The sequence below is a fragment of the Zootoca vivipara genome, chromosome 2 (assembly GCF_965207765.1).
Source record: "Zootoca vivipara chromosome 2, rZooViv2.hap1.1, whole genome shotgun sequence".
Lineage (NCBI taxonomy): Eukaryota > Metazoa > Chordata > Lepidosauria > Squamata > Lacertidae > Zootoca > Zootoca vivipara.
Genome location: NC_142584.1, coordinates 34,371,498 through 34,396,073, shown reverse-complemented (window position 1 = coordinate 34,396,073; position 24,576 = coordinate 34,371,498). Strand labels below are relative to the sequence as shown.

Genomic DNA, 24,576 nt, shown 5'->3' with positions numbered 1-24,576 from the left:
CTTGGGAAAATAGGAGGCTGGCTTAAAGTGAGTCAGACCATTGGTCCATGTATCTGACTGGCAGCAGCTCTCCATAATTTCAGGTAGAAGTACCTGGAGATGCTGGTGATTAAATCTGGGACATTCTGCAGGCAAGGCAGATGCTCTACAACTTTTCATTTTGTTTATCCTGACCTAATACCAGAATTCTAGTGTATTATTGAAAAACAAAACAAAAAACTCATTTGAATTGCCATTTTAGCAATGTGGTTTTCCCCCAATTCACAATTTATATCCCAATTTATATTTCCAATCCAAAACAAATGCTAAATACTTCAGGGTTTGTTTGTTTGTTTGTTTTTAAAAAAATCAACAGGTGATCACATTAGATTAATTAAGTGCTTAGTGCTAAATAAATGTATTTAGTAATGGTGGTGCTGTGGTCTAAACCACTGAGCCTAGGGCTTGCCGATCAGAAGGTTGGTGGTTCGAATCCCCATGATGGGGTGAGCTCCCATTGCTCGGTCCCAGCTTCCGCCAACCTAGCAGTTCGAAAGCATGTCAAAGTGCAAGTAGATAAATAGGTACCACTCCGGCAGGAAGGTAAATGGCGTTTCCGTGCGCTGCTCTGGTTTCGCCAGAAGCGGCTTAGTCATGCTGGCCACATGACCTGGAAGCTGTACGCCGGCTCCCTCGGCCAATAATGCGAGATGAGCCCCGCAACCCCAGAGTCGTTCACAACTGGACTTAACTGTCAGGGGTCCTTTACCTTTTTTTTAAAAAAACCATCCCACATGGGCAGTCAGGTAAATTGCACCTTTCCCACCCACAGCAGCAGTAGCATCACTGCAATGGATTCAAACTACAAAAAAGAAGATTCCACCTAAACATTAGGAAGAACGTCCTGATGGTAAGAGCTGTTTGGCAGTGGAATTTGCTACCAAGGAGTGTGGTGGAGTCTCCTTCTTTGGAGGTCTTTAAGCAGAGGCTTGACAGGCATATGTCAAGAATGCTTTGATGGTGTTTCCTGCTTGGCAGGGGGTTGGACTGGATGGCCCTTGTGGTCTCTTCCAACTCTATGATTCTATGATTCTACTGGTATGAATGAAATGCAGCAGGAGGCACATATAGGGAAAGTGCAACAATCCCAGTAATGTAGAATGTTTTTTAAAGTCCGTTTGTAGCTTAAAGTGGAAGAGCAACAATTGATTCATACTACCAGTTGCTTGTCTAAAATCAGCTAGAGAGGCCATCCTTTCCCCTGTCCATGGTGCTGCTAAGTCTTCCCTTATGGCACCCAAGATGCTGTTCATATCCTCTCTTACCAGGAAACTGACCCCTCGTCTTCAGAATTTCTGCCTTGGACAATAACTTTTCTTACCTAGAATATTGTTCCATTCCTCAGAATTGATCAGAAATTCTTCTAGGGAGATGGGTAGAAATAAAAGAAAGTAAATGGTGCCAGTTTTATCCAAAGAGGCTAAAGTTATTTTGGGAGGGGCACTCAGCCTATGAGCTACTTTAAAGCTGTCCAAGTAGAAATCTGGGTTTTTTAAATATCAAATCACTTGTCTCATACTCTAGAACTTTTCATTATCTTCAGTTGTGGACTACAACTCTCCATCTGCCCCAGCCAGCATGGCCAATACCCAGGGGGTGGGTAAGATCATACCCAAAAATATCTGGAGGGCACCACATCGGCAACCCCTGATTTACAGGACCTTGAAGGTATTGGTAACAAAAAGCTAGTGAAATTGATAGTTTCTTCCTTCTGTATCATTGCACATTTGCATTATCGCTTTTGTCGGCTTGTGACTTATAATTAAGTAGTGTGCAATGCTGACTTCCACTTGTAATAATTGAATCATGGTAGCTTTGTGAATAATTATAAAAGTGAATTGTTGAGGCCAACAAGCTCCTGTTGAGATAATATGGCTTGTTTTCTGAAATTAACCCAAGGATCACATGCTTGGGGGGGCGGGGATGTAAAATGTTATCAAATCAGATTGAGGAATGCCTGCTGATACCTCTTGTTTTCAGCTAACTAGAGTAATTTTCTCTCCAAACAAATGGCACAACCCAGTCAAAATAAAGCACATTTAAATCCCATTGATTTCAGTGGAATAGAGATGACATGAAGGCTGGCAACTTTAACTCCACCATGTAATAATCCCTTGCAGGCAACCACAGTGCCTGGAAACCTGGTCAGGTGTATCCACAGCAATGACCAGAGAAGGAATAACCGCTGGGAGGAGTGCAGAAAGAAGAAACGCCATTGTATATCTGCATCAGCACAACTAGACACTTTGATTTGCCCCAGCTGCAACAAAACATGTATCTCCCATATCAGTCTCTACAGCCACAGCAGGCACTGTAATTCTCTAACGGTTTGACTTCACTCCCAAAGGCGCACTGTTCCATTGTCTCCTAGGACAGATAAATGCCAACCAACCAGAGAGGACCACATGTTTAACCCATCCAATGAGAGAAAGAAATATCACACATCTTGAATGGAATTAAGCAGCTTTAAACTCTGGGTTCATGCTTTAAACTCTGGGTTAAAGCAAAATGGCATACGATTAGCAAGTTTCCACCACTGATATACTCAGGGTACCACTGGGTTGAAGGTCAAGGAAATAGCTCATATAGCTATATTTCCCACATATTCTTATATACATTCTTAGCAGTCGTGAGTTATCCAATGGAATGAGAGCCATAAATAAACTAAAAGCACCTAAAGAATGGTAGAAAACTACAATTGACATTCATGACTTTTAGGCATTACTGAAGGATGAGATTAATTCTTAGCATTAATGTATCAGGAATATTTACAGCAAACATGTAAGGCAGAGATAGAGAACCAGATGTTGTTGGACTACTAACTGCCATTTGGCCATGCAGGCTGGGGCTGATGGGAATTGGCTATTTTCAATTATTTGTCTTTCTATTTTCCTGCAAGGGACTGGTTTGGATGCTTGAAAGTCCTTCATGTGGGTCAGCCCTGTGGAAAATAACATATAGAGATAGAAAAATCTGATCCACAGTGTATATTTATTCAAAAATGTGTGTTTACTTAGAAACGTCACATTGTGTTTAGCGGGGGACTTTACTCCCTAATAAGATAGCAGCCCTGATATGGTGTTTAGTTGACTAAGACCAAGGAGAACTAGGTTTGACTTCCTGCTCACTCAGCCATGAGTCTCACTGAGTGAATTGTGACCAGTCATGCACATTGTCAGCCTAAACTGGGGTTTGTTTTTCCCCTGAATATTTGTGTCCAGCCTTTCCTAAAAATTAATGACAGCTGACAGTAATCTATAAGGGGTCAGCAAACTTTTTCAGCAGGGGGCCAGTACACTGTCCCTCAGACCTTGTGTGGGGCCGGACTATATTTTGAAAAAAAATATGAATGAATTCCTATGCCCCACAAATAACCCAGAGATGCATTTTAAATAAAAGGACACATTCTACTCATGCAAAAACACCAGACAGGCCCCACAAATAACCCAGAGATGCATTTTAAATAAAAGGACACATTCTACTCATGTAAAAACATGCTTATTCCCGGACTGTCTGCGGGCCGGATTTAGAAGGCAATTGGGCCGCATCCGGCCCCCAGGCCTTAGTTTGGGGATCCTGCTATAAATCATAGAATAATAGAATCTTAGAGTTGGAAGGGACCCAAGGGTCATCTAGTAATAATAATAATAGTCCTTTCTTTATATAAATTCTTTATTATTTTAATGTTTTAAAATACAAACTTGATAACGAAAAAGAAAAATACACACAGAAGTTACAAAAAATACACAAAATATAAGAAAATACACAAAGTATAAGAACTCACACAGAAATTGCCGAGCACAAAAAGGAAACAGAAAACAACAAAAATATGAACAACAAAAAATAGCCTTAAAAACAGCTCTTCCAATTATTCTCTCTGTAATTTATGTTATTCTTATTTTATCGCACATTTGTGAATACTGTATCTGCTTATCGTTTCATTTCTTACTATTTATACTAGGTTCAGCCTAAGTCTGCTATTAGGGTTTCAGATATTCCATTTTTCAATAAATATTCTTTAAACATCTTCCATTCCTCCTGTGCTTTTTGTCTCGTTTGTCCTCTTATCCTTGCTGTTGTTTTTGCCAACTGTAAATATTCTAACATCAGAGTTTGCCAATCTGTTATGCTGGGTAAATTTTTGGATTTATCCAAACACTTATTTGGATATCACACAACCACAGCTCAATTACCTGAATTTTTAATAGTTGAAGTGATGAAGGCACTCTTTCTTTTTCCTAGGACATGGAAACAGCTACATGTGAACATAAAACCAAAGAAAACGAGGATCTCTATGCGAACAGAAAGGTCGGTCTCTGAAATTTGCTTCATATGCTTTCACTGTTGCATCATTCCAGTAGATATTTTAAAAAACCAACCCCCTTTTCTCATATATACATTACATGGTGCGTAAAGTAACAGGCAGCCCCACAGGAATGGTCAAGATTTCTCTGAGATAAAAAATATATGCTTGTGATCTTTTTATTGGGGTGGGTATTTCCTTAACTCGTAGCAGACTAATTAAGGTGGCATAATTTTCCTGAAGTAAGGGTATATAGATGTGGTGCATTTTTAAGAATGTGCTATGTAGTTGTACTGTATGTGCTATGTAGAAATAGTAGGAGCCAAATTCCACAATGGGAAGTGTATCTTAACAATGATTTGCTGCTTTTGTATTTAAAGATTATATAGAATGTGAACTACCTATTTTATTCTTATGTCAGAATTGTGTTTTCCACTTGCACAATGGTTTTAGTATAAAGTATGCTATAAGTAAGAGACCATACCTTGAATGACCTTAGTGGTACTAAATGATCTCGGGAATCTATGGTTGCATAAACAGGTAGTCATAAGCTTCCAAGAAGAACACTGCAGAGAAGCTGTTGTAATGTAACATTTTGTGAGTGTAACATTTTGCATGGATTCGAAGTGGATCACTCAACAGCAGGCATAGGCAAACTCCGGCCCTCCAGATGTTTAGGACTACAATTCTCATCATCCCTAGCTAACAGGACCAGTGGTCAGGAATGATGGGAATTGTAGTCCCAAACATCTGGAGGGCCAGAGTTTGCCTATGCCTGCTTAACAGACTGTCTGACATTACAGTCTACACTACAGTATTCTGGTTTAGTTGCTTACCTTGGGACCTATAAAATGAGTTGGAGGCCACTCATTTTAAAAGCTTGTTCTTTACTCTAGGATGTTCTTTACTCTTGAACATGGATGTGGTCCTCCAAATCTTGTTGGACTCCATCTCCCATCTTCCCAGCTAGCAAAGTGGCCCAATGGCCAGAGATTAAGTGAGCTGTAGCTCCGGAGCATGTTCTACACCATCAGTTCCAAAGAAAATAAAGTATGCTTCTTATCTCAGATGTCAAAACCCCAAATCCCACCTTTACTGTTTTAGATGGCTTTATGTATAGGATCTCCCTTTTTCTGTAAGCCACTTTCACATGAAACTGGAGCATTTTGCTGTCAGTATATTATCGGGTGCCAGATAGAAAACCATTTCCAATCCTCCTTAAATGCCCAATTGATCTTGCCTCAAAGTCTAACAGTCTTTCCCCCCCTCCCTGTGACAATAGTAAATTATTCTTTTTAAAAATTATTATTATTATCATCAAGATGCTCTCCCCCCCTTCCGATGTACTGCACAATAACTCTCCCCTGGAAACCCAGCTGAATGTATAATTTTTTACCACTCTGACTGTCAGATGCTTAAAAGCTACCGCTGGAGGTGTTTGCATAAAAGAGTTCCTTTGTGGATCCCTGAGAAAATCTAGCAATGTTCTTGATAGTATCCCACCATGCTGATAAGGGCTGGCTGCTTTAGTTGCATCTGACTTAATGACTATGCATGCTTTTTCTTGGTGTATCCATTCCATCAATTCTATTCTACATTAGCATGCAGCTTGTGCAAAGCTTGTGTAAAGCAGTGGAATTTGGGAGCTATTCAAACCTGAATTTGGTAGAAAAATATATGTAAAAGAACAATACATACAGGAAATCTGGACCTTTTTGTCTTTGGGCTTGTTTCCTTGCATATGTCCAGGTTCCATGCCATAGAGGGTGTAGGAAGGTGATGGGGTTCAAAAGTTCCATCTGATGAATTGGATTTTACTCCATTTATGTCATGATAGATTTGCTGTTTTTAAAAGGAAGGTTGGTATTGTAGAATTGTTATCTGATACAAGAGACAATTGTCTGTAACTGGTGGGGCAAATTCCCCTGACCGTTTTTTTCGTCCTCAAATTTCTGATTATTCAGTTGGCCTGAATAGAGTCTGTGTGAGCTCTAAAAAGCAGAAGGAGTTGATAAGTCGGTGCTGCGGGATGCCTCTGCAGACTGGCTCCCTCTTTGGAAATGCACACGGAGAAGTGGAGCAATGCACCAGAGTCCCCACAGCCAGAACAGATAGCTGGCTCGGAAGTTTTAAAGCATTTGTATTCTCCTTCCCCAACAGCTCAAGGCCTGAAAAATACTTCAGAACAAAATGTAAATATAGATAGTCATTGGGGGAGAAACATAATGCATTTATGCTAATGCCAGCTTACACTTACCCTATTGGGAGCTAGTGAAGACAGGAAGAAAAACAGTCAAAACATACTTGATATTTGGCTTGTCTCTAAAGAAGGCCTGTCTGTTTCAAACTTCAGGAATCCTCCTAAGAATGCCCCCCTGCACATCCTTTTTAAACACTGAGAAGAGATGTGAGAACTAAGGCGGAAAGGTTGTGCTTTTGTTCCCCTACCCCTCAACCCCAGCTCCCTGCTTGATGCTCCTCTTGGTCTACCCATCCTATTAGGATAGTCACCACTACCCTGCCTATTGGGATATTTACCAGTACTGTGGTTTGGGAAGGCTGAGGCTATTTCTGCATACATGCATGCATATTCCCAAATGGTACACCCTCTCTCCCACATATACAGCAGGAAAAAGAAACCACAGAAATGGATACTGTACTAGTAATTCTAGCTGCTACATACAACCATTGTTGTGATGGACATGGATCTCATTGTTATTATGGAAGAAGCTGGGGAAAGGGTGGATTGGTTTTTCCAGTTTAGCCAGATACATAAATATGCTATGACACCATTCTCGGGGGAGTGGGAGGAACTAATGGGAGATACTTTAGTCCAAGTTTCCATTGCAGTACCTGAATGCAGCAGCAAGGTAGTTAGTGGATACTTGCATGTGGGAACTTATCACTCCCATTTCACAACAGTGGCCACCAATTTCTTTCTGGCACAATTCAAGGGGAAGGAATTTACCCTTAAAGCCATAGATATCTTAGGTCTAGGTTAGTCATCTCCTTTACTATCCTGCCCTAAGACCTGATGGGGTGCTCTTCTCTGTCCCAAATCTGGCAGATTTTTCAAGACAGCTGAGAGTGAGCCTCTTCGTCCTCCATTCCTTGAGAGGGCTCTTTGGACCCCCTCCCCACCAGTCTTCCACCAGCTATTTAAAACTTTTAACACTGTTATTCAGACTTCCTTTGCTGTAGAAGTGCTGTCTTTACTGTAAAAGGAAAGGACAGAAAAATCCCAAAACAAATAAATAAGCTGCTCACCTACAGCCATCTGGAACTGCCATCAAGTCCCATGAAAGAATATTTATTATTATATTGTGATCTGAAAATAGCAAAGTATGAAATCTGGACAGAGTTGCATCTCTGAACTAGACTGAAGCCAGGAGTAGATTGTTTAATGAATGCCAGAGACTGCAGTAGAATGATAGTAAAGGTCTACCGGTAATTTTCTTTTTAAAAAAGACTAAAGAATAACACTTTCCTAGTTTCACTTCTATGCCATAAAATACAGTATATGGCATTGCCCATCATAGGAGCCAACTCCTAGGGGCCGTGGGGGCTTTGGCACCCACAATAAAATATTTGAGGGGGCTGGGCCCCCCAAAGTTGATGGGCATTCCCATTCAAATGGTGCGTGTGCACTGCATCATGTGATCAGTTATGCAGGGCAGGGCTTACCTGAGCCCCCACCATATTTTATTCAAGTTGGCACCCCTGTTGTCCATAGGCATTGTTCTGAGTTCAGGGTCACATATCACTACAGTCATTGTATGGTGGAAAGTGGAAGACAAAGGAGAAAGGATTGACACATGGGTTTCTCTGTGATTCTGCACCATGCCATATTCAGATGTCTGGAAACCTTCTCAGGAGAAATGGAATATTTTAGTATGAATATTTCTCTTTTGTATCAGTTTCAGATTCTCCTTGCTGTGTTGTTATTCCACCCTTACTCTCGCCCCATCTTTCTTTTGTTGGCTGTCACATAATGTTGTATTGTTTGTTTGTTTGTTTGTTTGTTTGTTATACATCCCTTCATCCGAGGTTCACAGGGCAATTTAAAGTTTAATAATAATAATAATAATATATTATTATTATTATTATTATTATTATTATTATTTATACCCCACCCATCTGGCTGAGTTTCCCCAGCTACTTTGAGTGGCTCCCAATCGAGTGTTAAAAACAATACAGCATTAAATATTAAAAACTTCCCTAAACAGGGCTGCCTTCAGATGTCTTTTAAAAATAGGATAGCTGCTTATTTCCTTGACATCTGATTGGAGGGCGTTCCACAGGGCAGGCGCCACTACCGAGAAGGCCCTTTGTCTGGTTCCCTGTAAACTCACTTCTTGCAATGAGGGAACCGGCAGAAGGCCCTCGGCACTGGATCTCAGTGTCTGGTCTGAACGATGGGGGTGGAGACACTCCTTCAGGTATACAGGACCGAGGCAGTTTAGGGCTTTAAAGGTCAGCACCTTTACAAAACATAACAACAACCAAAAACAGGAAACCTCCATCACCCAGTTTAAAAGGCCATAGAATGTTCAATCAGCTAAAGGCTTGGTTATAGAGGAACCTTTTCTCCTGGTGCTGTTGCTGAGAAGGCACTGTTCTAATGTACCTGCTGAAGTGTGCCACCCGTTGATGGTTGGGGAACTTCCTATGGGGGGAGGATGGTGAGTGTTGCTCCAATGCAAGATCCTGGACTAGATGACCTTCAGGTTCCTTCAAACCTCACAATTCCTGACTGTTAAGTAAAATATATAAAGTCAGATTACCACCCAAAAGCTGCCCGTAGGACATAATTCTTCCTGCTTATGCTATTAACGAGGCAGACCTGTTGTCCCCTTACAAGCTGCAAATTACACAGGCAAATGTAATTACCCATTCCCTTTGTTATTAGCACTCAGTGAGGAAGTTTCCAGCCATCCTTCCTTTCATGGCATTTCAAAGCTTTCTCATAAGATGCATTCCTGATATTAAAGACAATGAGATGTCCTTTTTTTAAAAAAAAAAAAGAATTCAATTAAACATATGCCTACTGTGACTCTTTATTCACAGCAAATTGTCTCTGTAAATAATCTTCATCAAAAGTCAGAACCAATCCCCATTAGTTGTTTAGATTAATTAATGAGTCCCCCTGGAGCCACCCAAATGAATTCAATTTAAACGTCAACAACTTGGCTACGGAGTTTCCCAGGTTGGCATTAAGACAATATTAAACCTGCAATAAGTCACATTTAAAATGTTAATTCGGAGAAGCTCTCCATTTAGAGCACTTAATTAAATCCTTAAATAAACTGCATGGGCTCTGTACCAGATGGTTCTGCATTTTCATTGCAGCAAAGAGCCTTGAAGTCATTGAGGGAAGTAATATCGTAGGCATGGTGAAGATAACCAGGATATATAGTGTAATAAAATCTAATCTTGTTTCCAGCCGGGAGATTCAGTGTATGTACACAACCCAGGCTAAAATTGTAAGTTAATTACATTAACCCCAGTATACTCTGGTATCTGAGCAGCCACGAGACAAAATTAGTCTTTTCCCATCATAAGATTCTTTTCAACTTCACTATATTAATTTTTCACCAAATACTTACTCATAAGGAAAATTGAAGTTAATGTAACCAAAGACAAAGTAATGCAGTCTTAATATTCTGAAGGGATTAGAAGGGGCTGCATAAATACACTCAGCAAATGTCAGTCACTTGGAATGGATTTTAAGGAAGTGGAGGGGGGGTGCAAAGGAGAAAAAAATTATAGCATCCAGCTGTGTTATGCATTATGTTGAGGTGCCCTGGAAGTTACAATTTCAGGAATCCAGGCCTTCAAATAAATAGCTTAAGAGAGGTGGCCTCCTGATAGGAAGCTGGGATCCTGAGTGAACGCTTTCCATGGTGTTGGCTGTAAATAAAGGTGGCAAGTATGTCTTCCCTCTTGCTAAAGGCTCCCCCTTAGCATATGACAGGTTGACACTGGAAGTGAACAAAAGAGACTGGCCCCTGCTGATGAGGGTGATCAGCAGGGTACTCAAAAACTCAGACTCCTCCTGCCTCTTTCTGCATTCTAAAAGTTAAAAGAAATATGTCGCATGTGACATTTTACCGACAGGGAAATAAATGCCATGTAGCAAAGAAAAATCCACTCCTAGCAGATCAGAACAAATAGCAATCCAGGAAAACCCAGATTGCCATTTTCTCTGAAGCGGTTTTCCTGTGGGGAAGGGAGTGGAACGAAAGGAAGTGTGGATAAGCCAAAGGTTGGCTTACCTCTGAATCAAGCCAAGACTAGCCATATATGGCTCACCCATTGCTAACATACTCAGATGTTTCAGCGTTGTGCTCTTCACATTGATTCTTTTGAGGAGAGCCAAATACTGGAGTGTACACAGTCCCCTTCCCCCAAGCAGCCTTAGAGAAGCTGTCCTAGCACTACATGACATAAGAAGCTGCCACTGAGCCATTTTCCTAGTACCAGAGTGAGTGTGGGCCATGCCTGGGACCCCTAACCTTATAAAAATACTAGTTACAGGTAGGTAGCCGTGTTGGTCTGGTGTAGTCAGAACAAAATAAATCTTCCAGTAGCACCTTAGAGACCAACTAAGTTTGTCATTGGTATGAGCTTTTGTGTGCATGCACAGTTCTTCAGATACTATTTTTTGTTTTGTTTTTGTAGATCAGGAAGGGGAAGAAAGTGGAGGGGGTGGGGTGCTTCAATAATCACCACTTCCTGAGCTCCCCTCCAAATGGAAGAGCAGTTATAATAATCTGTGTGGTACCATTTCAGTGGATTTCAGTCTCCAGCCACCCTGACAGTCTTATGCTTCGAAATGAGCTCTTCTGAAAGTGAGAAGGGAGATGGATTTTAAATAGTACAGAGATGGTGAATAAATGCTTCCTTCTCTCCACACACCCACACCCTGGCAGTCCATGGCTTTACCTTATCTGTAGGGATGGAAGGATATGTCAAATTTGGTTCCCTCAGTTGCTGGCATATGTCTTTCTTGGGACACAATGGAAGAGTGTGCCATCAAGGGTGAAGTCAAACCATTGGAGAGTTACAGCGCCGGCTGTGACTGTAGAGACCAATACGAGAGAGACATGTTTTGTTGCAGCTGGGGCAGGTGAAGGTATCTGGTTGTGCTTCTGCAGGTGCACCATGGCATTTCTTCTTTCTGATCTGTTGAATCACTGTTCTGTTTCAGTTGGGATGGTTTTTACTGTTTGCTTGTTTTTATAATTGTAACCTTGTAAATAAATATAAATCTGGGAAAGACTTCCTGCCTGAAGCCTTGGGGAGTTTCTGCCAATCAGTATAGGCACATCAATGATCTGACTATAATAAAGCAGCATCCTATGTATGAAATTAGGGTGTGCAGCACAGGATCAGCACCAGTCAGCTCACTTGTGCTCTATGTAGATACCAAGGTATTACCACCCAGCTGATTGTAAAGCAAAAAGGTAGTACTGTAGCAGCTTCTAGTGTTGGTTCATGGAGTGATGATTGGTTGCCTCAGCCACCTTTGCAAGTAATCTCAGTGTGATTTAGAGTGTGACAAATGTTTGCAACAGGCTGTGCCCAGTGACATCCCCACCACTCATATCCTTGCACATATGAAGTATTTATGGTACTGTTGGTAAATAGCTCTGTGAGACCCTCTTAGGGGCATGCTGCTTTTAGCCAAAAGTCCCACAGGTTTCAGTGTAGCAAGTGAACAGCCACAGCTACCGTAGCTGCAACAATGGCACTAGCTACTGTCTGGACCATTGTGTGCCTGCATAGGCTTTGTCAACCAGTGTCAAATGCAGCTCTATAATAGCTAGCTCCTAATGCTATCTGCATGCTCTTAGGTTCCTGCAAGTGACCTGCTTCCCCCAAACGACATTGAGAAGTGAGGAGATCTTGACACATTTGTGGAATGTCAAGCATGACTCAGTTCGGGGAGCTTCTCCCACCTTTGACTAATTGCTGACCTGACATCTTTCTGATAGTGACCTTGTTTCAGCTAGTAATTCAAATATCTTTCAGTGTCAGAAATAATAAGTGCCACAGTGAGATGAACAAGCAGAGCTTAAGTTGAGCACAGATTAATGGGGTTTTAATATTCCTAATTTAATCACTCCTTTCTGTCTGAATGTGTGCAACATGATGTAGCAGCTAATTATTTTTTTAACCATGATGGGGATCTTTCCTAATCATTTTTATATTTAACATGGATGAAGGAAGGGCAGTGATTAATGATGGAATAAATCTTATGACACAGAAGCAAGCACAAGATCAGTTGAAAATATGGCTCTCTGGTGTGTATGTGTGTGTGTGTTTTAATCCCCATTTTCCATGCTGCAAATAATCACCAGCCCATTTTCATTTCAATTGTAAGGTTTCTGCCACTCCCCCCCAAAAAGGGAGGGCCCCTGAAAGTTTTATTTTAGAGTAATTCCATTAGCAGATGCCTGTGAGCATCTTTCAAAATCCTGAGGTATTCCTGCACCTTCTGCCTGTAACAGAATTGCAATTATTTGCATTTGCAGGAAGATCAGTGTCTTTTCAAACATTTGTTCTTGACATAGTGTTCAGAATTACAGGTGAGGCAGAAACCTGCTTTTTGAATATCTCTGTTGGCCTAAAATGCAGTCAACTGAACTTCCAAGATGACTGCACTGAGTAAAATGATCCTGTTTCTGAAAAATGGATGGTCAAAGGATCCAATTATCGTTCTTTCTTTCGGCATTGGTTTTATGACTTTGTTGGGACCATGGGTCAGTCCCTTAATGAAATACAGTGCCATGATCAACCAGGCTGTATCATATACGTATCCGGTTCTGGTTCAGGATGATGGCAATATGCCAGATATTCCCTCCCACTCTTGTGACAAGGAAGGGCCAAGTCTTGAATGGCTAAAGAACTTCTGAGACAGGTCATTGTGATGCACAGACCTAGAAAACTACCACTGAAGCGGCAACCCAGGCCTGCACTGCTCTTTGGTCTTTTGTGCACATGCGTAACATTTCCAGGATATAATAAACTTGCTAACTTAAAAAAAATGCAGTCAACTGCTTTACAGTTCCACCTTGTGCTGAAGTAGTGAAGAAAACCAGGTCACTGGAATCATGTCAAGTTAAGGCCAAAGCTACCTGGAGTGGAAAGTGTGTTTGTTTTAAAGAATTCCGATTCAATATGGTCATTGGATAGTTTTTTCAAAACTTTGAAAATGCATTTATTCAATGTCAAGCATGATTAGTGTTTATACAATGCCTTTTGCAAAGTCCTCCATGTACATTAAGGACCCAGGTGGCGCTGTGGGTTAAACCACTGAGCCTAGGGCTTGCTGATCAGAAGGTCGGTGGTTCGAATCCCTGTGACGGGGTGAGCTCCCATTGCTTGGTCCCAGCTCCTGCCAACCTAGCAGTTCGAAAGCACGTCAAAATGCAAGTAGATAAATAGGAACCGCTACAGCGGGAAGGTAAACGGCGTTTCCATGTGCTGCTCTGGTTTGCCAGAAGCGGCTTTGTCATGCTGGCCACATGACCTGGAAGCTATACGCCGGCTCCCTCGGCCAATAATGCGAGATGAGCGCGCAAGGGCGTACCCACCATGCGGCAAGTTAGGGCAGCTGCCCTACTCTAGAAGCAGGGCTGGTGGGCAGAGGCGGAGCACAGCCCGGCGGAGCGCGAGTTCGCCATTCCCGCCGCACCACGCCGCACCCTCCCTCCAGCTCCCCGGCGCGCCCTCAGGCAAGGCCAAGCGCGGCGGGGAACCAGGGAGCGCGGCGCGGTGGGCGGGAACGCCGAACTCGCGCTCCGCTGGGCTGGGCTCCGCCTCCGCCTCCGCCCACCAGCCCTGCTGCTAGGGAGGGGCACAGCCCGGCGGAGCGCGAGTTCGCCGTTCCCGCCCGCCGCGCTGCGCCCTCCCTCCAGCTCCCCGTCGCGCCCTCTGGCAAGGCCAAGCGCGGCGGGGAACCAGAGAGCGCGGCGCGGCGGGCGGGAACGCTGAACTCGCACTCCGCTGGGCTGGGCTCCGCCTCCGCCCACCAGCCCTGCTTCTAGGGAGGGGCACAGCCCGGCGGAGCGCGAGTTCGCCGTTCCCGCCCACTTTGTGGCCCCTCCCCTTGCCCCCCCTAGTTTTGATCCTGGGTACGCCCATGTGAGCGCGCAACCCCAGAGTCGGTCACGACTGGACCTAATGGTCAGGGTCCCTTTACCTTTACCATGTACATTATTGCAGCAATCCTTAAAACACATTTGTAAAGCAGACCAGTGAGTATTGTACATGGGGCAGAAAGGATATAACTTGAGGTGAGGCTTAACCTTGGTACATCCTGGCTCACATCCCCTGCTCCTATAGTTGGAGCAGGGGATGTGACCATTGTTAGGCAACCAGGAGTATGCTGTGGGCTCATGCACTCCCGCCCCATTCTTCCACCTCTACAGATTCTTCCATCCCTTCCCTGTTAGGAATAGCAACAGCACATGGCAAGCAAAGTGGCAGTGGTGCCTTGCTGATAGCAGTTGTCTTGCTTGCCAGGAAAGAGATGTGGTCAGGTGGCATCAGGTGTTGGTGGTGGTGAAGTCGGGGACTTCAGGTTGGCAGCAGTGGTCCCATGCTACCAAACCCTAGGGTTGCCAGACTCAATAGAGGACAGGACTTCTGTGCCTTTAATTGCCCTGCTCTTTTTTGAGTCTGGAAACCTTAAAGAGAAACCAGCAGACCCTTTGCTTGGAAATTAAACAAAGGGTCTGCTGGTTTCTCTTTAAGGTTGCCAGATTCAAAAGAGAGCAGGGCAATTAAAGGCACAGAAGTCCTGTCCTCTATTGACCCATGTCCCCTGGCCTCACTAGTATCTCTTCTCACCCCATCTCCATCCAGGCTAGCACCACTATCAGAAAGGCATCACTGAGACTCTGCCCTTCCTCACATGCCGCTGACAGTGTTGGTAGTTATAGTGCAACCTTGAGAACGTAACTGAAACTAGCCAAGGCTGCAGGGCCGGCTCTAGGCCCGCCTCTGGTGGCGCGGGACGCCAGGCCACCAGGGGCGCCGCTGCGCCCGGTGAGAGGCGCGGATGAGGCTGCCCCAGGCGCGCCTCCGCTGTTCAGCGGCTTCAAGCCACTCTCCGGAGGCGCACGGGCTTGGGGGCGTCTCCGTCGCGCTGGGGCGTCGCAACATTAAGAAGATAGCAGGTGGGTTTAAGGTGCATCATTCCAAAGCCCTTGCTGCTAGCCAAGCCATGGCTTGTGCTCTCAAGGCCACGAATGTCCTAGATCCCTGGTCTTCAACCTTTCTACTTTCAAGGGTTGACTCATTTACTAAGTATTTACTGAGTATTTTCTGTGGAAGCTCCATAATAATAATAATAATAATAATAATAATAATAATAATAATAATAATAAATTTTTATTTATACCCCACCCTCCCCAGTCAAAACCGGGCTCGGGGCAGCTAACACCAATAAAATTACAATAAAACATAAAAAGCAATTAATTAAAATACAGATTAAAATATATTAAAATTTAAAATGCAGCCTCATTTTAAGTAGTCCATAAATCCAAGCCATGAGGGAAGAAAACACAGGGGTCAGACTAAGTCCAGCCCAAAGGCCAGGCAGAACAGCTCTGTCTTGCAGGCCCTGCAGAAAGATGACAAATCCCGCAGGGCCCTGGTCTCCTATGAAAGAGTGTTCCACCAAGTTGGGGCCAATACTGAAACGTCCCCGGGCCCTAGTACAGGCCAATCTAGCCACCTTATGGCTCGGGATCTCCAGAATATTGTTGTTTGTGGACCTTAAGGTCCTCCGCGGAGCATACCAGGAGAGGCGGTCTTGTAGGTACGAGGGTCCCAAGCCGTATAGGGCTTTAAAGGTCAAAACCAGCACCTTAAACCTGATCCTGTACTCCACCGGGAGCCAGTGCAACTGGTAAAGCACTGGATGAATGTGATCCCGCGGCCGGGACCCCGTAAGGAGCTTCGCCGCTGCATTCTGCACCGGCTGGAGTTTCTGGGTCAGCTTCAAGGGCAGCCCCGCGTAGAGTGAGTTACAATAAAGCATGCAATAAACCATGCAATGAAGCATGCTCTAGGAGACACATGAAAGGCTGTCTAGGTCTACTGGATCTTGAAAAGTCCTGCATGAATCAAGAGTGACCACCAGGTCATACTCAACCATTTCCTACAGCTGCACATTTTGGGGTGGGGGAAAGATTTGTAGCTCACTTCTGTGCTTAAAAAGCTCCCAAAACGACTTGCAAAAAAAAATACAACAAGCCAATTCAAAATGCAAGATAGGCGCCCTTTGCATGGCCGTGCACAGTACCTCGATCCCCGAGACAATGACAGAAGTTCCTGGTCCACCTCCCCACATCACAGCCCTTTGAGGTTCCCGCCAAACCTCAGTTCTAATGAACCTATCTGTGACGGGGGGGGGGGGTGGGGAGCATGCAGTCAGCTCCAGAGCTTCACCCGCCCTACCATCCCTTTGTTTAATGGTCTTTTATTACAGGTTAACTTCTTTTACAGGTATGCGGGTGCTGCTACAGTGTTAGGATAGTTGCTGTTAAGGAATTTCCCTGCATTGGCAGGTTTTGCCGTCCCCATAGCAGATGTCACAACTTTGGCGATTTTAGGCCTTGGGCGGAATCCTTTAGTCTATCTTCCCTAAATGGGGGGGGGCATGAAGCGGTGATCCGCGTGCCCCCTGCAACGGCGATCCCAGGGCTCCCCGTTAAAGGGGCTGATTTGTGGCCAATTTAATCCCATAACACATTGTCATGAGTCATTCATTTCTTCCGGGTAGCTCTTGGGGTCGGGGGTCTCTACGTGGGCATGCAAAACTACAGCGGGACAGGATCTAAAAGCAGCAGATCATTAAAGATTGTAAAAAGTCTTGTCCAATGCACACTGAAAGCAGGAGCCTGACACCCTTCGAAATCGGACCCCAAAGGCCTGTCTTCATGCATCTATTTATCTATCTATCTCACGTTACAACGGGACAGAGAACACCATCTTCTGAAACTGCTCTTAAAGCTTGGGGAGATATGTATGGAGAAGGCAGTTGTGATAGAATGAAGGGAGAGGGTTTTTTTCTTACTGGCTAACCTGGTTTTTGTATAAGGGTCTACCCTCCCCCCCCCAATAAGAAGTATGATTGACTGCCACCAGACAGAATGACCCTACTACAGGGAACCAGACAGAGGGCCTTCTCGGTAGTGGCACCCACCCTGTGGAACGCCCTCCCAGCAGATGTCAAGGCAATAAGCAACTATTTTACTTTTAGAAGACAACTGAAGGCGGCCCTGTTTAGGGAAGTTTTTAATGTTTGATACTGTACTGTTTTTAATATTCAGTTGGAAGCCGCCCAGAGTGGCTGGGCAAACCCAGCCAAATGGGTGGGGTATAAATATATTATTATTATTATTATTATTATTATTATTATTATTATTATTATTACCCTATTAGGTCCAGTTAACTGGGGAGTATCTTCCAGTCAAAAGAAATAATAAACAAGAAGCTCTGGATATACTTTCCCAAAGCTCAGTGGAGACAAAACCTGGTGAAATATCCTTATAACATAAGCTTAGTTTTCACAACCATGTAGTCAACACGTTGAGAACATTTTAGTAAGGAAGCAGTTTTAAACCAACGAGGCCAAATGCCCAAATATAAAACTTGATGGAGGAAGGAGGGGCTGCTGTATGTAGAAACCTCTGTCTTTTGCATGACTGGCCTACTGTTCAAATGTAAGAGTACATCCATTGCTCCACACACTTTCACCTCAGGCCCCATCCACCTCATGTCCCCGTCCCCAACAAAAAGATTCTCCATGAAGGAATGCAGCCCTCAGGCTGAAAAGGGTTCCCCCATCCCCTGATATATATTGTGCGATGAATTTCCAGCACTATGACCAATTCACAACATGACCAATTCACATTAAAATCATTGTGGTGAAATAAAACAACTACAACTCTACTCCACACTGTTGCTAGAAAATAGGAAATGTCAGACAAATGCTTAGATGTAGTTGCAAAATAAAAGCACCTTGTCGCTTATTTAAAACTTCCATGACTACTAAGGCAGCCTCAAAACAGTTTCAGGTTTCAGTAGTGGTTTTTGAAAGCTGGGATTGGCATTGCAAGAAACACAATTATTCAAAGGACAGTAAGCAGTGGTAAGCACGCCTTTGCAGGGGAGAAAAGAGTGGGAGTGAGTTTGTACCAGAATGAATCCGTGGGTCAGCCCCCCCTCCCCCGTTGTGCTGCTCATCCCTCACTTCCATTTTCATAGGTTTGAGATGAAGACAAACAGGCTCTAATTATTTTTTGCTTGCACAGCTGAGCCCTTCAGCCCTCCATTTCCTTACCTGAACACTCTCATTCCAAGCTGGTTATATATGACCAAGCCCTGTGGCTGCATTTCTTCTGCAGTGGAACTCTGGTGTCACCGCTATCATAGACCCTTTCCTCAATTTCATTTTCTCAAGTGAGAGCCTAATAAAGAATGTTAATTTACTTGGGCTGCCTGTAATGGACCAGGCGGTGAACCAAGCATACCCAGAGGTTGGAAAAAAGGAGAAGTTTTACGAAACAAGATTATTGTCTGTCTGTTCAAGGGTAAATTCATGTCTTGTGGTTCATGCCTGAACAAGATTCTACACCTGCTTCACACTTTTCCTTAAAAAAAGAAAATCAGGTACAATACACACTGGCCACAAGCCATATTGTCTTTATAGATGCTTGTCCCACACTCGGGCAACAACAACAAAAGGGACCAGGGCTGTCTTAAGCATATTGGGCGCCCGGGCGCCGTGGTGCGAAGATTGCTCCGGTGCCCCCCACCCCGTTTCCCACCACGGTTGTCTGGCGGGCGCAGTGTGCAGCGCCGCTGCAGCAGGCGCAGGCGCGTGGTGCCCCCCTGGCTGCCCGGCGCCCTGCCCCACCCAACCTTGCCTTAGAGCCGGCCCTGAAAGGGACAGATTATGGTTGAAGCTAAACATGCATGGTGTACAGTTCGGTTCAGATGCGTGGGCAGTGTGTGCTTACTTTATACTTTGGGATCATACCCCAATATGCAAAATTCTTGTTTGAATCAGTTGTCAGTCTCTTAGATGAGTAGAAATACTTGGGGCAACAGCTCCTTACCTAGGCCACATCCACACCATGCATTCAAAGCACTATGCCAATTTGAACAATCATGGCTTCCCCCAAAGCATGCTGAGAGCTGTGGTTTGTTAAGGGTGCTGAGAGTTGTTAGGAGACCCCATATTCTCACCTTATTGCTCACAAAATCACAACCCGTTGTCCACTCCCCTGACAGAAACCCCACATTCCCACAGGGTTAAAATCCCCCTTTCAGGTTTCTATTCTCTGGAATTTGGTATAGCCAGGTCCAGACGGCATCCACTTGAGAGTTCTTAAAGAGTTCAAATGAGAAATAGTTGATCTAATGAAAATATATAACTTACCCTAGTGTAAGTCTCTATACACAAGCAATGGAAAGGGCCCACCATCAACTTTTAAAATGGGATTGGGGGGGGTGTTGTCTGGAAAATTACAATACAATTGGTTTAACATCTGTTTCAGGAAAACTGGTGGAAAGCATTATTAAATATACAAAGGAAGGGTGTGGAACCTCCAGACCATGCCCCTGATGAGCCCAGAGAGGCATCCACATCTGGTGAAAAGTCACACCCAACTTGATATATGACAGGGGTAGCCAACTCCCAAGAGACTGTGATCTACTCACAGAGTTAAAAACTGGCAGTGATCATCTGCAAAGCCACATGCAAAGTGCTACCTCTAAGGCAAACATAAGCACCTGTACCTCTCATTAGAAATTAACCAATGGAAGGTCATGGACGATATTTACGGTATCTCCATCAGGAAAAGCAGTTCAGAATTAACACATCTGATGGGATCACATATCTTCTGAGTTAGCCAAAGCAGACACGGGGCTGCAATTTGTAATTAAACTCCCTCATCTACTGATAAAAAGGTAAAGGTAAAGGGACCCCTGACCATTAGGTCCAGTCGTGACCGACTCTGGGGTTGTGCGCTCATCTCACATTATTGGCCGAGGGAGCCGGCGTATAGCTTCCAGGTCATGTGGCCAGCATGACAAAGCCGCTTCTGGCAAACCAGAGCAGCACATGGAAACGCCGTTTACCTTCCCGCTGTAGCGGTTCCTATTTATCTACTTGCATTTTGATACTGCATTACAAACCCAGATCAGTTTAATTACAAAATGCTGTCACTCTGAGTCTTATTATATCAAGTAGCAAACAGATGCATATGCCTAGAGTCCCATCAGCTAGGAAAGAAAGAAAAAGTGACCCACCCCTCAATATGTTAAAATGTGAAACTGATACAAAAAGCTGCCTGCCATCACAGCAGGAGAGCTAAAAACAGAAAACCAAAAATATATAACTTTTGGGAGGGGGTTGGGGAGGTCAATAATTAGACAAGAGGACACTGACCATGTCAAATGCAATTTTGTAATGAATACTTATGTGATGGGCTTTTCTCTGAGATTAGAAGTAGACAATCAAATCAAGGCAAAAGTGAAGGCGCCCTCAAGGGTGGGGGGGGCAGTTTGGAAGACAAATGCAATTATACCACAAATATGTGCACTGCTATATGTTGTATAAGAAAAAGGCTCAAGGAAAACTAGGAATTAAATTTTGTGGGGAGGGAGTGGAATCTGCTTATGCTTAGTAAATCTGCCATCTTAATCATCATGTATATATTCATTTGAACAGGATCTTGAAGGTTTAAGCATTGTCTCTGCCTTGCTTTATGTTTCCCTATCTACAGTAATACAAGCTGTTAACAATCTGATGTTAGAACTATGCTGAGTGCTCATTTATGTTGGTCTGAAACAAATACACTGTTCCATATTCATGAAGCTTCCATTCTGTTTGCAGAGTATGACAGCAAATTGAATTTAAAGTCTTGAGTCCTCACTTAAAAATGTTCACATTCAAAACAATGAATTTTCAAAATCTGAAACATATAGCTATGGGAATTGTCCAATTACGGACATGTCAGATGCTTTGCACGTGTGAGAGCTGGAATGGCCCAGTGCAGATGTAGCATTAGCAGTCTCCAAACCATGGTTTAGGAGACTAAGAATATGGTATATATACATACTCCTTCTTCCTTTCTGACCATGAATTCCCCCCTCCATTCCTATTTATAATTCACTAGAATCATGTCTACACCAGGATTGACCAGAGCTTTCTAACCCTGGTTCCAAAGCTAAACAGAGTTATCATCAGCCTTGCAAGGCCGTCTTAAGCATGCCCGGCGCCCTAGCGACATATCCAGGTAGGACCTCGAGAGACTCCTGTCTGAAACTCTGCCATTCAGTGTACACAGTGCTGAGCTAGATGGGCCCAGTGGTCCAACCCAGTTTAAGGCAACTTCTTATGTCCCTTCTAGCTTTCCATAGATTGCATGTTATTGGGCTAATCTGATAGGACATGATGGATCCTGCCACCTTGTAAGGGACTGGACTGCATTGCTTTCACATCCTATCTGGTCCTACTACATTTCTGGGATTTCCTAATTTTTAAAGCTCATGAGAATTGCTTGTTTTTAAACTAGCATGCCAGGTTAAGTTAGTCAGTTGGCTGCCTACAGCCCAATCTCAAGTATGGAAGCTTTCTTGCTTTTAAATCAGCTTGGCTAGGATTTCTACAAGATACAATTGCATCCAGGATATGAAAATACATGCGCTCGAATGGTGATTCTCTGAGCCTTGGCAGAGCTGCCTCTTGCTCTGTGAGAGCCCGTTGCCATGGCTACACCAGGGTGCAAATAGTTTCCTCATCAAAGTGCCTGCTTCTGCTGCCAGAGTCGCTCCTGTGCACTCAGTAGAGATCACAGATGAGGGGCAAGCTCAGGACAGCATCTTGGCAGGAGCAAGGTGGCAGCATCAGCATCAAATAATAGCATCAAAATAGCCTTGTAATTTGAATTGGAGGTGGGTGAAGGAAAAGCGGTGGGGTGTGTGTGTGTGTGTACCAGGGCAAGGTTCCTGATAGATCTGTCAAAATGCAAAGGTGCTATTTTCTGCTTGAGAATAATGCAGCTGGCAAAAATACACTGGGCTGGAATTTAGGCAAGAAACCTGGCTTCAACTCCTAGATTCTTTCTTTCTCTCTCTCCCCCTCCCTCACGCCCCACCATTCTTTTGCCCTTCTGGGTGAATCAATCTTCCGATGAAGCAAGTCAATTTCCCTGTTTCCTCACCCCTAAAATGGGAATAATGGCCTTTTCCCCAGGTGTGCCAAGCATTTTGCAATCTATCAGATAAAACTGCCATATGTGTTATAAGCATTGTTGTTAGTTGAACTTGCTGTAGGAAGTGGTCTTGCACTAGGCAGGCTGCAGGGGCGTGTCTAATGTATGGCAGCCTTGCAAAAAAAAACATGTGTTTGTTTAAAATAAAAAAAACCAGTGTGTATTTTTAATTAATTAGACAGGATTACTTGAATTTGCAAGTTTTACATTTGCATATGGTAACAATATGAAAATAATAATATTCCAGACCACACATTCAAAGAAGCCGCAAAAGTAATAGTGGAGTCTGCCATGCTTTCATTTCTGCTTCCAGTGGAAAATGATGCTCATGTAACTCTTTCTGTAGTGAGATCCATGGGTTCCAGTCCCAGATGATCATGAGGATGGGAGATCAATGAGTCCCACTGTCACAGTGTGCCTAAAGTGTTTTTAAAAGGCAGAATTTCTTCTTTACATTCACTTCTTTAAATATATGACTACTTGAGTTTCAAATCTGGCATCCAAGTTTTATGAATACAGTTTCATTTGGGGGATGACGATGAATGATTGATTAGTGAATCAGTGCACATAAGTACTGTGTTGTGTATGCTCGAATTTCATATCCCCAAACAATTTTGAAACTTGAGTATAAAATTCCCGTTAGTTTCCCAGAACTCGCAGGAAATTCCCTTGAAATATTCCATGGGTCGGATCTAAGAGGGACTCCTTTCCATTTGCGGAAGGGACATGAATCAAGTACAGTGGTACCTCGGTTTACAAACAGTCCCGTTTATGAACGCCTCCGTTTACAAATGCTGCGAACCCGGAAGTGTTTACATCCGGGTTCCACGGTGTCAGTTGCGCAGAAGCAATCTGCGCAGCACACACGTGTGCAGAAGTGCTCTATCGGCACTTCGCGCACACGCAGAAGCGTGCCTTCGGGGAGCGAATGCCTTCGTTTACGAACGCCTCCGTGGAACGGATCGCATTCGTAAACCGAGGTTCCACTGTAGAAGGTTTTGCAAATGAAAGTGCATGGTGGGGTGCAGATGTGATTTTTGCCAATTGCCGTACCTTTGGGCCAGCTCCCATACAATTTCAGAGGGTCTTCCCAACACTCTGGAACAGGGGTTGTTTTTTGGGGGGAGGTGACAGGGGGAAGGCTGACCTGACACCAGAAAGCACCCCATGAGTCAAACACTGGATCCAGCCCAATGGCTTTCTTGCTGATGTTTAGGTACTCTGTTACCCCCCCCCCTCCCGCCAACTAGTGCTGAAGAAGTGACATTCTAAAACTCTGAATGTGCAAATCTTGTTGAATTACACTTCAGGTCTAGCAGTAGCACACACTGACCCTTTCACATCAGAACATACACTTTCCTGGCTTTGGTATCAACTAAGCCTGGACCCTAACCGAACTGTGAGTTCCGGTTTTCACAAAAGGAACATGCACACACAACAAGGTAGAAATAATCATGTTAGTTAGATGAGAGCTTTATCCCCATGATTTGCCAAGATTTCACTGGCTTGTCTTTCTTGTTTTGTTTTCCAGTGCATGTGCATGCTCTTTCAATGTTACTGAACAGACACAATGAACTAGTGGTGGATGGCGAGAGACTTTTTTGTGTGTAATGTATGAAGCTAGTGAGGCCACTTCCAGTCAACCTCTTTATTGAGCATTCATCCTGATAGGTTTGCACAAAGTTTGCAGGGAGGTGAGCCGATGTTTCCTATTTATTGGCCATTCATTCTAATTTCTTTGCAGGGAGGTTAGAGGATGTTACACCAAGCAGACATTGTACCACACTTTCTTGGACATTTCCCCTATCAATTTCTTTGTTACAAAAAGTCCAGGGTTTTCTTGGGTGGTAGGATGGGGAGAGTCTGTAGCAGAAGAACTCCAAATCAACTTTAACTGCATTACCTGAATTTACTGGTATGTATCCCACTGGTGGA

At 43.8% G+C, this 24,576-nt stretch overlaps 1 protein-coding gene and 1 pseudogene across 8 annotated transcripts in view; both read left to right on the top strand.

The window, feature by feature from the left end:
• Nucleotides 1-24,576, top strand: part of TNRC6C (trinucleotide repeat containing adaptor 6C) — a 416,076-nt gene that overhangs the window by 33,688 nt on the left and 357,812 nt on the right. For all 8 annotated transcript variants that reach the window (XM_088661614.1, XM_088661603.1, XM_088661613.1 and 5 more), the window contains exon 2: nucleotides 4,282-4,347. In XM_088661614.1, coding sequence (XP_088517740.1) covers nucleotides 4,282-4,347 — 66 coding nt within the window. The remainder of the gene's footprint in view (nucleotides 1-4,281; nucleotides 4,348-24,576) is intronic.
• On the top strand, nucleotides 13,000-13,260 carry LOC118076547 (NADH dehydrogenase [ubiquinone] 1 alpha subcomplex subunit 3 pseudogene; annotated as a pseudogene).